General features: G+C 37.9%; 1 protein-coding gene across 1 annotated transcript; it reads right to left on the bottom strand.

The window, feature by feature from the left end:
* Window positions 1-656: 656 nt before the first annotated feature.
* nr5a1a (nuclear receptor subfamily 5, group A, member 1a) lies at window positions 657-14,988 on the bottom strand. Its single transcript, XM_029510142.1, has 7 exons — window positions 14,967-14,988; window positions 13,210-13,328; window positions 12,688-12,829; window positions 11,461-12,116; window positions 4,046-4,165; window positions 2,891-3,038; window positions 657-910 (listed from the first exon to the last, which is right to left on the bottom strand). Exons 1-7 carry the CDS (start codon window positions 14,986-14,988, stop codon window positions 657-659), a joined length of 1,461 nt encoding a protein of 486 aa, XP_029366002.1.
* Between the last annotated feature and the right edge of the window lie 933 nt (window positions 14,989-15,921).

The raw sequence follows: 15,921 nt of genomic DNA, 5'->3' as shown, positions 1-15,921 counted from the left end.
AGTTGCATCTGACATGGGGATCAAGAAATAAGCATTTTAATGTTTAAATGATGATAGCTGAAAAGAAGCAAAATCTGTTTAAAAAGTGCATGTCAACCATTTAGAGGGTGTTTGCACAGAAACAGTTCAACTGCTGATGTGGCAGGTCAACACACGCTCACCCGGCATAAAATTGTATTGAATGATAAAATTCCTATCATCGGTAACTCTTTTGCAGTGACATCAGACAGATGTTTAGATGCAATTTTTTTATGCAGGCAGCAGCTGTAGAAATATGTCTTGACACCAGCAGTGGTGCAGGCTGGGCATCTCAACATTTGGACATTTGGAATATTATTGGTGATATTGAATTTGGTCAAAGAGAATTTCACAATTTTTTTTTTTTTTTTTTTTTGAGAACAGGGAACAAAGTCCAGTTTATAAATATTATGACAGTGATAAAAAAAAAATTAAAAATCTCAACACTACCTTAAGAACAGATGGCGCTTTATAATTCCAAGGTCAAAGGATTAATTTCTCCTTTGCCACTCAAACAAAGCCCTCACAAAGATGGCCCACTATGAGCCTGTCATTTGATTTTCACGTCACTAACACTCTCCCTCACACACAGTCTCACCTAGACAACCTAGAAGGTACAGCATCTCTATGCGTGCCCCTCACACGCATGCTCGTTTGGCATGCAGCATTTCAATGAGCAGGTTGTTGCAGGGCACCTCTCCACTCAAGTGCATGTAGCAAAGGTAGTCCTCTGCCTGTGTGCTCAGGGATCGCAGCTCCGGCAGCCGCACAACCAACTGGCTGAACTTGTCCTGGAACTGAGGGTAGGTGGACAACGTGTACTCCAGCAGGGCCGTGTTCACCTGCTCCTGGACTCCCTCCACAAAAGCCTGGTTCTCCAACAGTTTCACATCTATACACACACACACACAGACAGATTCATAACAAACAGACATCAGACAAACAGAACCCATACCTAAGTGAGGGGAACCCTGAACCAGTATTCATGAGGCTGTGGAGGATGCTGTTTGACCTCTCCACTATAAAACTTACAATGTGTGTTCATATTGTTCTAGATTAAAATTATTTTACATCTGTTATGAATGCAAGAAATATGCTGGTTGAATGACTGATATGAATTATATCTTAAATATTTCATTTTTTTCTGTCTGGCATTCGTAAAAGCTGATATATAACAACAGATGTATGCAGAATATATCTGTTATAGTCAGGAAATATGAACTTAAAGCATATTAGGAAGCAATAAGGGGGTAAAACTGGTATTTAATAAAGCGCGTCATAGAACTGACAAATTAATAAAGGGAGGACCCCCCAGCTGAAACTGATTATAGAGCTCCATGGTATACTGTGCTTTTTTACTGTGAAATCTAAATTTCCATCAAAAAAAATTAAGCTTTCCTATATATATATATATATATATATATATATATATATATGTGTGTGTGTGTGCGTGTGTGTGTGTGGTAAGCTGTTGCCCCAAAACAAGAAGTTTGTGGGTTCCATTCCTGGCCTAGAGCCTTTCAGTGAGGAGTGAGCATGTTCCCCCGTTGCCTGCATGGGTTTCTTCTGGGTACTCCAGTTTCCTCCCAAAAGATATCATGTTTAGGTTAACAGGTGAGTAAATTTTCGGTAGGTCTGAGTATGAGTGTGAGTGGTTGTTTGTCTCTGTCTGGCTCTGTCTGGCTCTGTGTGTTGGCCCCACGATGGACTTGCGACCTGTCCAGCATGTACCCTTGCCTCACCCAGTGTAAGCTGAATGACTGTGTATATATATATATATATATATATATATATATATATGTTTTAATGTTGCGTGCTTCCTATTCATTTATGGTCTAAATGGCTGCTACTAGGTTTAATATAAATTCTATATCAATGCTTGGCATGTGGGCGGCTGTGAGTGTGTGTGTGCTTGTGTGTATTTATGAGACAATAGTCAGGCCCTTGGGTGGACTGGCATTCAGCATCAGCTGAGCCCATCTTGGAGAATCCATTCACACAGTAATTAAATGTTTTGAATCAATGTTCTGAATCATCTTTTCAAACTGCTTAAGGGCAATTAAATTACCCCCGACAAACCTGACTCTGAAGATGAGGGAGAGCGAGAGCGCCAGCAAAGAAGCCGCCAGCAAAGACAGCAAATATTTTCTGCCTATGACAAGTGCTCTTACCATTCAAAAGCTCTTTGTTCTCTGCTTTGCCAGCACTAAATAGCAAACACTTCTGGGAATCTGGGCAAGCAACATCTATGCTCTCTCCATCTGCACAAGCCGCTACATGAATGTTGGACCCACCATCGAATGATAGACCCATCCATTACGTTTCTTTTTGAATGCCATTAGTGGACAATGGAGGAGGATGTCTTTGTGAATATTGGCTTTTGTCAGCTCAAGAAATTTAAATAAGAGAATTTATTGGAGGGAAAAGGGCAGTTTGGAAAATACTTGGGACCATATAGATAAATAGGAGCTGCAGTGGCAACATTTTTTGATTAAAATATTAGTGTTGCCATTCAGATTCGTCCAAAAGCCAGCATCACCATGTCTGTGCTGCCACAGAGTTGATAGATTTTTGTGTCAACAGCAACATATTATTCTGAAAATACACAATTTACAGGTTACACATGCAAGCTCAAAACACATTTTGCTTTTATTGGGTTAGTCAAGGATGAATAATTCTTATTTGAAATTGTGGAGATGAAATAGGATGAAATATTTTTCATTATATTTTTCTTTTTTTTAGCCCAACAAACCTGGTAAAGAAACTATTAATCACACCAGAATAGGCTTGACTAAGATCTTGTTTTTTAAACATTTTTTTCTTTTTTTACATCTAATTACAGCAGTGAAAGACAAACATGAAGATGACTCACTAGGGTTGAACAGGAGGAGGAACTTCAGACAAGCAATCTCTCTGCGATCAACCTGCAGCGTTCGCAACCTCACTGCCAGCTCCTGACCTCTCTGGACCAGGCCAGACAGAGTGGCTTCAGCCTGGGACAGAATGGATGACAGCTCCACCTGCAAACATGGGCAACTGTTATACTCTTCAAGCACCTACATTCCTGAGGCTTAGACTTAAATAGTAAAACCCCATTTTGAAAAAGAAAAAAAAAAGCACTATTATGTTATGTCCTGTGTTCCAACTTAAAATCAAACTTTTGTGGGCCCTGTCAGCTTCAGATCATGATGCAATTAAAACTAACACTATACATCCATTAATTAATTTACAGAAATCATCACCAATACTTATAGAGCATCAAATGGATATTTTTAATATTAGGGTTAGGGTTAGTGGGGATTGTAGATCTAATACACTAATATGGCATTTTACTATACAGTATATAATATCCATCAACTATATAATAATCTTGCATGAAATAGAACTAGATGGGAAACATCTGGTTTTGCCCCAACATTAATGTAAATTTAGTCTTTATTTCAAAGGTCCATATTTATTACGTTGTGTTTTATTGTCCCCATAGAGGATATATTTGTGGTTTTGAGAATCAAAAACAACCCTAGTGTAGTTTTACATCTTCTCTCTCAGGCTGCTGTTTGGTGCTCCAGTAAAAAAGAGGTTGAAGGCATAGTTCAGCCAGGTGGGTTCAGACAGTGGGATGACTGCTTTGTGCTGCATTTATAAAGTTGCAGAGATCCTAACTGGCTCAGTGTTTTAGAACAGGCTGCATATATTTCTCTTTGGACTGAGTGCTTCATTTCTTTCACAGTATTAATTTCTTAATATTGTGAACTATACATGTATTATAATTGAATTGTTCATCATGGCACATCTTAAACTAAAACAATATTACTTTTATCTTTTTCACCAGATAAAAGATTATTGGAGGAAACTTTTTATGGCTTCACTCTAAGAATATCAGAATCAATATGAATCTGTTACATCCAAAACAACATTCTGGGGGGAAAAAAATGGCAACTTTTTCCGTGTCATGAGAAATGGGGTGGAAGGGAATGAATTCCCATGTGCATTGTGTTGTTGGAAAATTGTTTGAGGAAATTACTACCTCCTGGCCCGTCACCAGCAGGATGCTGTCTTCTTTTCCATGTTGAACCTGTCTGAAAATGTGATCCAGGACCAGAAGCTCAGACCAGCAGTTATGGAGTAGCTTCATTTGATCTCCCACCTTAAGGAAACACAGACACACAGAAGAGGAGATGAGTGGAAAGGAGAGATTAAGAAAGAGACCACAGACAATGTTAGTTACTTCATAAAGTAAAATTATTTGGCATGAGCCTGCGTGAGTTACTTATCCAGTGTCAATCTGACCTTTCCTTTGTACAATATTTTCTCAACTGCTGAATTTCCGTATTCCTACATTTACACTTTGTTCTGCACTGCAGCTCTTTCATGGCAAGATAAGTGGATGACAATATTCACAACATTGTGACCACTTCAATTGATATTGTGTTTTTTTTAGTGTGGTCGTTTTTTTACAGTGGCTAAAATGCTCCACACAATCAAACAGGGAAGTGCTTGTAAGTACCTCACACAACCCAACCTCATATTACTCATATTACTCAGCTATTTTTTTAAAGCAAGTTGGTAGCCCAGGTTTACCCTTTTTACCCATGTAGGATGAAGAGGGTGTTCTGCCTCCCACGGCCTTTAGACTCATCATGTACACAGTTTTGCTCTTATTATTTTGTGTTATCTTGTTATGTACAGTAAGCTATACTCTATAGAAACATCTGTCTTTCCTACCAATTTTCTTTCCAGACATTTATTTTGAAATGCGTACACATTTGTTGAATATGAATTGTACTAAAGCTTATATTTGGGTATATCTCAGAGAAGATCAATATTTCCCAATGTTGTAATTTTACGTCTTTAAAAATATAAATGCACAAAACTTATATTGAATATCAGATACTTATATATCATAATAAAATAATATATATTCAATATATTCATGATATAATACAGAAAACAATTGTATTATTTGTATTATTGTATCACTGAATTATCTGACAAAACCACATATATATATATATATATATATATATATATATATATAAGACTAAAAACAAGAAGTAAAATCAAGAGATGCATTATGTCTCTATGTGGCTGTTGTTCTACATTGTGTATTAAAGATCTTTATGAAACTTTATCAACATGCTCACCTCAGCCCAACACCCCCACACCCCCACACCCCTCCTCAAAGGCACTGATCTGGGGGAAGGGCGTGCAATATAGTCTCCAAAGTGAAGGACACAGCAGTCGGTAATTTTGTAGCCGCAGCTGCTAATAGACCCAACACGCATTCATCTGACACAGAGCTGACAGAATTACTGTCTTTCTGAATGAAGCTATATATCAGTCAAAGACAGGAGGGTCCAATCTTGTTGGCCACACACTCTTCTGGACTGATGCAGTGGTGGGGGTCTGGGAGTACAGTGATAAAGAAAGAGGTTAAGGAAGCAAGAGGTCTCAGTGACCTCCTGTGCTTCCTCTCCAGGAGGAGTTGGACACTCAACTACAGCAAAAAAAAAAAAAAAAAAAAAAACAGGTCTGTTTTATCCATCTCAGGGATTTTCAGTGCTATGGTCTGTTTCTGTCAGAGTGTGGAGACGGGTCAGACTAATGCATCAGGTTCAATATCTGTTTTGCCTGTGAAAGCTTGATATGGTCCCAAAGCCATGAAGTAATAGTGTCACGGTAAATAAAAAAATGTGCATCATAATCCATGTTCAGGTCATAGTCAGATGAGCAGCAATAGAGAAAGATCTACCTTATCAAACACATGCTGAAGAGTGCTGGTCATAAAGGTTATATGTTTGCTTTTGATAATATGTTGCAGTGTTAACATCTCCAAATATTATTTTTTTGCTTTTCTCATTAACCTAAGGCAAGAAAACAAAAGCAATTATGACTGATTGGAAGTTTGCTTTTTTGTTGAATTCAAGACAACAAATAAATGAAAGTGTTAATATTTGGGTTCAAAGTGGAAGAACAATAAAAAAAATTACTAAGGATGTACTTTCAGTTCCAATCAACAAAGGGTTAAAATGATAAATCAGGAGAAGAACCTAATAATCTTAGGCTAATTTCAAATAAGCAGTTCAGCACAAATACATTATGCTTTCCATTCAAAAACAAAGCCATAGGTCATCTGGCCTGCAGATTGTTATAATCCTTGGCTACATTTTGTTGTTTGTGTACATCGTTATAATGATAGGATCTAAAGGAAAAGTAAGTGACATTGCTTATAGAGTAAAAGTCCTCATAAGACAAAAGCAAGGGTGGATGGATGGTTCAACGAAACACAAGAATATGACTGAGATATGTTTCTGTTATCAATGACCATTTCACAAAATCAACCGCATGGTTGTCATTCTATTGTTAGACAAGTTATTATTTTAACTAAAATCACCGTGTATGAAATTACTTGCTTCTGCCTCTATAGTTCCCTCTATGGGTTTGCTATTTTGCAGTGCTGCCCAAATGCATGGCAAGAATTGTGATATACCCTGTATAGTGGACTCCTAATATTTGGCAATGCATCATGAAAAGGATCGTACAACTGATGGTCAAGAGCAAACGATATAGCCCATCATGCTCATGGTGGAAGACAGAAAATTGATACAGAGATAATTACCTAAGTAGTATTTTTAAATTTTAGCGATGAGCTCATTGTTTAGTTCTCTACAAAGAAGTCCCTGAATAGCAAGTAGGGAGCAGTGAATGGGTGTGTTATTTCAGATAAAAAACTGCCATCTTTTTCTTAACCTAACTAAGCAATGACTACGATTACAGTTACCATGGCAATCCAAGTGCGTACCCCTCTCTGCTGCTGTGAAGACACTTTTTCAGGAAACACTCCCAAGGGTCTTTTGTAGGGTTAGTATGGCTGTTCAAGTTGTAATTATAAATTGAGAATAAATATGCACGCAGTGTAATTTGCTGTCACAGTTTTTCAACAACATAAGGGAGGTGTTTGCTTTCGGTAAAATGGGGCGTGAGAAGAACCAGAGAGACAGGACACCATGGCTGCAGAAACTGCATGGCCATGAAGAACTGCTCAATGAAGAGATACTCAGTGATACTATCCATGCTGAATAATAATTCAGAGGCCTGTAGACAAATTGGAAACAATCTTAATCTGTGCAACATTTTACCACCTGCTGAGCTGTGCCAAAAAACACAAAATGACATGGATTACAGCATAAAAAATTACGTTATGTATGAAAGGAGGGGAAAATTTCCCTCCCTGGGCTTCACTGAATATGAATATTTAATAAGGTTTACATGTTGTATTTGAAAGTTTAACTGAGATTGTTTCTCTATTTTAAGAGTTATTTTTAGAGATCAACAACTATTTTGACCAAAACTCTTCAAAACCACTTTCTACATGTCACTTTTGAATGTACTATTTCCACTACACTGCCTGTAGTTCCACTGCATCTATGTTCATTGTTACTTCCTTGGCAACATCTCCCATGTTCCACAGGTGAATTGAAGGTCAAACACAAAACATGACAAAGGGTGCTGCTAGGAGTCCTAGCAATCAATAGCTCCCTTTCTGCTCACAATTTAATAACAATGTAGATGAGCATGTCACAGAGCTGCAGTGCAGGGCCAACATTCCCTTGTTATCGTCTACATGGAATGTAATAATCCAGCGGGCAGAAACCGCTTTCTGCAGAAGGGTTTCTTGGCAAAACATGCACAGCTTTGTTCTCACTGTCCATGTTTGCCCACCACTAAATGTAAAAATGGTCTGACTGTCAACAGAAGTAGATCAGATATGTCAAGCACAAATCTCTAAGGAAGCAAAGTCAGCTTGCACAGTTGTTGTAGTACTACAAAAAAAGGAAAATTATCACACTGCTGAAAATGCATATTTTCCTATAATCAGATGGTGCAATTACCAATTTATTTTGGGAAACAAATACTGCCTGCACCATAGAACCACTTTTCCACTGTTAGGTCTTTCTGAACTCTAGTAGCAAATTTAATGTCTGCACTGTTGTAAACCATGCATATCGACCAGTTGAAATAGTATGACATGGAAACTTCACAATTTTCAAAATGTAATTGTATTTTCTGCATCAGACTTATAACACTTGACCCTTGTAACATAATGCCAGCAACAAGCATATGAGTTGTTTTTGTTAATGTTGCTTTTTTTTTTTTTTCTTTTCATAGGACCCAGGAACAGTAACTGAAGGACTGTAATCTTGGTTTAATCCAGAAAAGGTGCTATAAGAATCGTGTAGGTAATAGTGCTTTATAGTACAATAGTAAGAATCTCTGTATATTTAAAAGTGGGTTAAAAGGAAACTTAATAAGCACTACAGAAACATTTTTTGTTTTTATTTAATTGCTTCCTGCGAGGATTTCTAAAAACAGGAAGCATGCAGTCAAGTCAACTTTTAGATATTTAAGGAATCTGTCTTTCACTCCTAATGTGTAGATGTATGTATCAAATCCTATCTATGTTTCAGCCAAATCTCCCCTCTAACACAAGAGACAGCATAAAGATTTCTTCTTCTTGTGAGACTGAGAAGATGCAACAAATTAGATCGTCTCAACTATTTGGCCATTGTTTTTGGAGACAATGATGCTATAAATGAAGTAAAAAAAACAACTCTCCAGATGTTCTCAGAAATCAAGACTTCAATCATCGTTTTTCCTCCCCTAAACACTGAAAGCTGATTACATGATTCACTGATCAGTCTGACTGATCTGCTTATTGGTTCTATCAGATGGCAATGCAGTGATGTTACATCATAAATGAACATTTAAATTAAATGTAAACTAACCAATGTATTCAGATTATAGAACTAAAACAATGATGTAGCTGAATTACAAAAATCTAAAAACTCTAAAGAAAATTATTTTGACTTCTTATAATTTTTCCTTGGACAATCCACCCTCAGTACCGTACATAACTGTAACTTTACACATTCTAATGCGGAAAAGGCATCAGCCATCATTTGAGTTAACATTATCAGGATGTACTGATTTAACACGATTTTTGTACTTTTTGTTAATTTTGTGATATCCATAAGATCATACACAATTGGTTGTAACAACAGAGAATAATCTGGTTTTACATCTTTCTTGGGCTTCTCTGCAGTTGGCTGATTGACTGTTTCATATACAGCCAAGCTGGCAGCACAACAAACAGTCACCATTTAATTTAACAGTTAAACCATTTAATGAACAGCAATGTTCAGTAAGCGCTGAGATGAGCCAGCGAGATAGCCAAATTTAAACTAAAATGGTCCAAACGAAAAAAGACTATGGCCACTGATATCTAAATTTAATATTCCAGGGAGGAATTATGAAACATCGAACAACTGCCATAATGAGAGAAGCTTGTCTCAAATGTTTTCTGAAATGAAAAATAGAAATGAAGAAAAAAAACTAAAGATGATATTTAAAAAAAAAAAGCAGGATGATCCCTGGCCTTCTTAATGTCTTAGAAAATGTCCATGTTTAACATACCTTCTACCCAGAAAGTCTATAAGGCAAGAAGTCAATCTTCTCCCAGAGCCCGGTATGACTGATTATGTTGTTCAGTATCAAAAATAATTAATGTTTGGATGTCATCAGGGCCAGGAGGGCCATGCTGTGGACTTTGGCTGTTTTGTCGTGACATCACAATGGTCATTTTAAGGCTCAGTTTCTGAATGCAGGCCATATGCATTTCTCTCTAGACTGAGCTCTTTGATATGTTCACATTATTAATATATTTTAGGCTTTTTTATTATAAGGAACTGCACCTGCTTTACTATCGGAGAGGACTCTATGTTCTTTACTATGTGGATAATAGTATGAGTTACAAAAATGTCAGTGTGGGGCAGACTGCATATTCTGGGTCTGTTGCCGGTTTGCAATGGCTTACCCTGAAATGTGATTGAGAAATCAACGCGTAACATAAATCACATGGTTAGAGAGTTTTGTCGATATGTAAGTGTTGTTATTTAAATTGGAACAGTCGAAATCTGTGTAGCAATTAGGCTACAGGCGAGACAAATATGAGTCGGTGTAAACAGGAAGCAGATCTGCAGTTTATCAGTTACGGGAATAGTGAAAACAGCCATACCATTAATTGAATGCTGAATTTGACTGAATAAGAGCTGCTAGAAAAGTCAACAAGGTCACTAACACTTGTAATTTTTCCTCTATGTTGCTTTCACTGCAAGTAGACAATGTTTACAAGACCCAATCAGGGAGCAACGGGAGGTGTCTATGCCATCGTTTTCAAAGGTATATGTTTCTGCTTGCCCAGACTACAGCACAACCCATGAGTTTTAAAAGGTCTCCGTTTCAAGACATAGAAGGAGAATGACAGGCATAAACATAACAATCAATTTTTGACAGTAAAACATGTTAGCAGGATAGGAGCAGATCTTCTCCCGCTGTACCTGAAAATAAATATAATTTAATGAAAAGACGGGGAAGGAATCTCGGCAAAGCTTTTGTTGCAAGTTAAACTGCTTAACATGCTGAATAACTTTGACCATGGTTTGTCATTGTTTGTGTAACGAGGCTGATTTGTCTGAAAATAATTAGAATCCTCCATTTTCATGAGAAGCAGCAGGTGCATTCAGCCATATTGTCAGCAGCAGTAGAACAGTGGACCACAACAACAGCAATGATTTCTATAGCACAAGACGTCACTAAATCACCTCAACTGCCCACAATTATACAGCTCGCAATGACAGCACTGCCCACGTCGAATATATGTCCAATTGCGTGTGGGTGTGTGTGATGCCTACTAATCAGCCGATTGATGATTCAATTCACTACCCTGCATATGGAAGCGTCCTTGGACCAGATACTGAATTGCGCCTGTGTGTGTGTGTGTGTGTGTGTGTTTGTCTGGAGGAAGAGACCAAGAAAGCAAAAAGAAATCACCAGTTCAATCATCATGTTCCTCTCCTCAAACTGGAATTACACTGTAAACAAATTGCTTCTTCAGCCAGCTAAATGCGGACAGTCAGCTGTTTCGTATAAACATAACTCACTAATAACTAAAATGTATCTATTCATATGATTGATTCACTGTATGAACTCTAACAAAATTGTTGTTAATTTACCTACTTGATGTTTATGTTACTAATTGCTACCCTTAGTTCCCCTGTATTCATCCATGCCTGCTTGTCTGAAGTTGTGCATAGGACACAGCTTGTTGTGTTGGACTGGGTAAGATGCAAAAATCTGTCTTTTTCAGGACAAATAAAACTCTGCAGTTATGTAGGTCAAACCAAGTGCAGACTGATGAAATAAAAACAGTTTTGAATTGAATCATGTTGTTTAAGACAGAGAGAAGAATGTTTCCCTGCAGATTCTATTGCCCCTCATTGTTCTTTCTTGCTTCATTTAATTAACCTGTAATGTTTTCTCCCTGCCTCTGGCGGACTGCCTGTTGTGTGAGCATGAGGCTGGGATAAAGGGCTTCTTACTCACCCTGAGCTCCTTGAAGAAGATGCAGCTGCGAGCCCATTCCACTATCGAAAAGAGAGTCTGGTCTGCCATGCGACACATCAGGCTAAAGGTATTGGGCTTGTCCAGCCGGCCCCGGCCGCCATGCTCCTGCTGCAGATGAGCTACGATCTTATTTTGCACCACCAGTTCATCTGGATCACAACGCAGCAGCTCCAGAACCAAAGGTGGCAGGCTGGGGGGCTGTGGTGAGGCTGCAGGGTACATGTCTGGGTAGGTGTATCCTGTGAGAGACTCAGGGGAGCTGGTGTAGTCAGGACACTCGGCTTTAATCACCCGGCCAGGGAAGGCTGTGTACTGATACTGAGTAGTGAGGGGCACATGGGACTGCATGGCCATGCCAAGGGATGGGGGTCCGTAAAGGTTTGCCTCATAGTCTGTAGGGGTGATGGAGCTCGGGGTGGAGGGTAGCAAGCTTTTGGAGATGGTGGGCAGGTTGTGCAGGGTGCCAGTGAAGCTGTAGTCAGTCTGGAGTGGAGAGGCTGGTGGAGGTGCTGCGCTCTCCAGCTTGAACCCGTTGGATCGTATCAAAGCCTTCTTTTGCTGCTTCAAGGCCCTGTCTCTCTTGTACATGGGGCCAAATTTATTCCTCCCCCCACGCATACGGTCTGCGCGCACAGCTGACACACAGGAGACAAGAGGTGAAAAACATTTACAGATGAAATTCAGACTGTTCTGAATTCCGTTGATGAATACTCAACTGAGCAGAAGAGTAAAATCACAGCTCACAGAGTAAATAACGGACTTGTTGGTAATTTTTGCTTCCCATTTTAGGGCTGAGAAGGATCCCCAGAGTCAGTGCAGCTCTACTCCTTCATGTAGCCTAAATAGCGCTTTTGATTTAAAGCAGGGGAGTCTCTGGGGTTTTATCAGTAAGTCAAGAATGTGTCCTTTTTCAGCTACGGAAACAGGTGCTTTCCTGCATTGCTGTCTGGGAATTAATCCCATCCCATGAGTGTAGGAAACAACATGAGAGTCACAAACCCAGAATTCAAAAGAGTTTTTCTGTGATTAAATTGCTAGCTCAAAGAGGAAAACACACAATATTATTAGAATTGCAATACAATAAAATATACAATTGTGTTTAAGTGGAACTATATGTTTCCCCTGCCAGATAAATAACAGAATTACATAAATGCCTCTAAAATTATTAATAAATATTGGAAGCTTTAATTGAGTGGTGAACTTTACCCTCTAGCCTCATGCCAACGTTGAGGCATTTCTGGAAGCGACAGAAAGGACATCTCTTCCTCTGGGTCTTGTCTATTTTGCACTCTTGGTTTTCCGCACATGTGTACCTCTTGTTGTTTTGCACTGTCCTCTTGAAGAAACCCTAAAAAAGTACCATGCATGAGAAACAACAAACCTTCGGCTCTTCGGCTAAATATGTTCGTTTACATTTTTTTAATTATTGTTATTGCGCAAAGTTTACCATTCAGGATCAGAGATACACTGTAGCGTTCAGAGATAAACTGAAGGATTTATGAGAATCTATAGTGATTTATTGGAAGTTTTGCCCAAAAAATTATTTTGAATATCCCAGGAATATAATTAAAATCACAATAATTGAACGCATTTAAAAATAAAAGAATGTGATTCGTCGATCTTAAACATATCTTCCGATTAAGCAGAGAACATAAAATTGAAACTTTTTTGTCTATTTAAAAAAATTGATCATTAGAGTTGCTTTATTTTTCATTTGATTGGTTTTACCTTGCAGCTCTCGCAGGTCAGCAGACCGTAATGGTATCCGGAAACTTTGTCTCCGCACACAGGACACAGCTCTTCCAAATCGTCATCATACGTGTATTCCATAACCTTCAGAGTCACACCTGGGACTTACACATATGCACAAAACCAAGCGCGCGCACACACACACACACACACACACACACACACACACACAAACACACATGCATCCACCAAGGACAATATGGCACAGTGAGTCTTTCACGGAAAGAAACTTCTCTCTGCGAACTAAAAATACAAAAATGTTTAAAATAATATTTATATTATTAACATTTACCAATCATTGTAAAATAAATAAACACTGAAGTCCAATATTGAAATAAAAAATTTGTATGCACCCAAAATTACACTAACATCAATTTAAAAGTGCGAAAAGATAGAAGAAGACCTTGATATATTTTCTCGACATGTCATTGAAAAAATAATTGCACTGAATTAAACATTTTTGTTTGTCTGTTTTTCTTTCTTTCTTTTTCTTTTTTTGTTTTTTTTGTTTTGGTTTTTTGTTTGTTTTTCGTAAAGCTTTGATAAAGCTGCCAGCAATAAAGTTTCAATAAACGTAATTAACCTTTAACGGTCTCGAATTCCATCTTATCGTTATCTGTGTTAGTTACGGTGTGGCCTGTTTGAGATTGTTTGACTAAAGTAATTTTTTTTGAAATAAACACGAACGTGAAATACCTACAAATAAAAATTGTTTTTTTTCGGCTTCTTTTCATTACACGCTTATCCGGTAGGATGGCCCACTCATGTTTATGTTTTCATCTTTATGACAGCAAGTTATGGTAGGCAAAGTATCTTTCAAAGTAAAAGCTCATCAATACCTATACATTTTTATAGCCTCTTCCAGCTGTCCAACGAGAAACCTTCGTCATAATTTGTTAATTTGCATATAATTTATCACACCAGCTTGTTTGATTTAGAAAAAAATACAAACATTAGCGAATTGAGTTTCCATAATTCAGTGGTGAAACAGATCCTCGGTGTGAGGGATATTTGTGATTCCAAAGACTCCCCGTATTAAAAAAATTCGAATTCAGTTCGAGAACATCTGAGTGCCATAAAGATGGGATGTCACGGACTGCAGTGAAGAAGTCAGGACAAACGGAAACACACACATAGACTACACACAATCGACGCATCTGAAGGATTGTTAGCTAATGAAAAAGTGGGGCCACAAATACAACTTTAAGAAAATCAATCTGATAGATTATTTCATTATTATTATTATTATTATTATTATCATTATTTATTAGTATTATTATTATTAGTAGTAGTATTGTTATAATTATCATTGTAGTATATTATATTGTATGCTTGCTATACTTTCCTAAATTATGACCCCTTTATTCATGTATTTATTTATTTATTTATTTTAATTTTCATCGTCATTCTTGAGCGTCGTAACGTTTTTAACACAAAGTGACAAAACGCAATTCAAGCGTCTTTTATTCTCGCTGACTATTTTCCTTTTTTGTTTTCTCTAACTCTTACTACGAATGTCATTTCACAAATTTTCCTAGAATTTCTATAATTGCGGGGACATGACAACGTGTTGGTTTCTAAATAGACCTGCATCAAACCGAGGCGTTATATGTAAACTGCTACCTTATCGAACGATTTATCCAGAAAAGATCCGCGCAAATAAATGGCAGGTGTGTGTTGTGTGTGCTGTGTGTTGAGCTGCGGACCTGTGACTGAGAAGAAGAGCTCAGGCTTACCGTGAGTCTTGTCTCCCAACATCTGAACAGCACACAGCAGCAGGTCAGTCAGTTGTGATTGTCTGATAATTAAAAACCTGGATGTAGGTGGTGCTGCAGCCTCGGATGGGCTGCGTAGCGAAACAAAGTGTTCCAAAAAAAAAAAAAAAACACAAATCCGGATGGTCACTGTTTACACTGACACTGGTTTCACAACCATTCAGACCCGAACTACGTTTGCGACGAGAACCATTGAGGTGCTTGAACTAAAAGTCGCTCAATCCTGTCGCTCTTTACTGAGCTCCCCTTATCATAAAAAGTTGGGCTTCCTTGCAGCTATTGGGAGACGCTGGGTCACGTGGCGGACGATCGCTGCCTCCTCCGTGAAAATGTCTGGACGGCGCAGCGCAACCGCTGATGGTTGAGTCACACTTCATGTGACACTGGAGAAGTGACGGAAGATTTATTTCATATTGATAATTACATTAATATGAGTAAAGATTGTTTAATAATTATAATCATTATGGGTATGCTTATCAGTGAGACAATGGTTATGATGACCTATTATTATTATTATTATGGATTAAAGAGGGAGGGCATGGGAGGAGGGAGGACCTTTGCACCCTCGACAGATTGCTAGTCACATTCAGATCTGCGGGAAATTGGGTAATTAATTGTGGGTAGTTCACCTCCAGATCTTTCGGCTTAAAGTAACTGGAGCAAACCCACTAAATGAGGATAGAAGAAACTACAGTGTACTAAAAATAACAGAAGAAGTAATTAGAAGAAGTATGAAAAATAAATTTAAAAAAAGAATCAATGCACATTACATTACATTCACATACTCACATACATAATTCTATGTATGTATGTGAGTGTATAACATAAATTAGACTAATTCGCTGTTGGAAATTAAACTTTTATTTTACATTTTAACAATCACCTTTAATTATATGAAATCTTCGGTTTATTTAGC

This window comes from Echeneis naucrates, chromosome 9, assembly GCF_900963305.1.
Source record: "Echeneis naucrates chromosome 9, fEcheNa1.1, whole genome shotgun sequence".
Classification (NCBI taxonomy): Eukaryota; Metazoa; Chordata; class Actinopteri; order Carangiformes; family Echeneidae; genus Echeneis; species Echeneis naucrates.
The sequence above is the reverse complement of the archived record's forward strand: the minus strand, read 5'-3'. Positions and strand labels throughout refer to the sequence as shown.

Coding starts and splice junctions, on each gene's coding strand:
- nr5a1a (XM_029510142.1), bottom strand. CDS start 14,988: ATGTTGGGAGACAAGACTCACG. Junction 12,117..12,687: donor CGTTGGCATGAGGCTAGAGG/GTAAAGTTCACC, acceptor CCTGTGTGTCAG/CTGTGCGCGCAGACCGTATG. Junction 3,039..4,045: donor TGCTGGTGACGGGCCAGGAG/GTAGTAATTTCC, acceptor CCATGTTTGCAG/GTGGAGCTGTCATCCATTCT.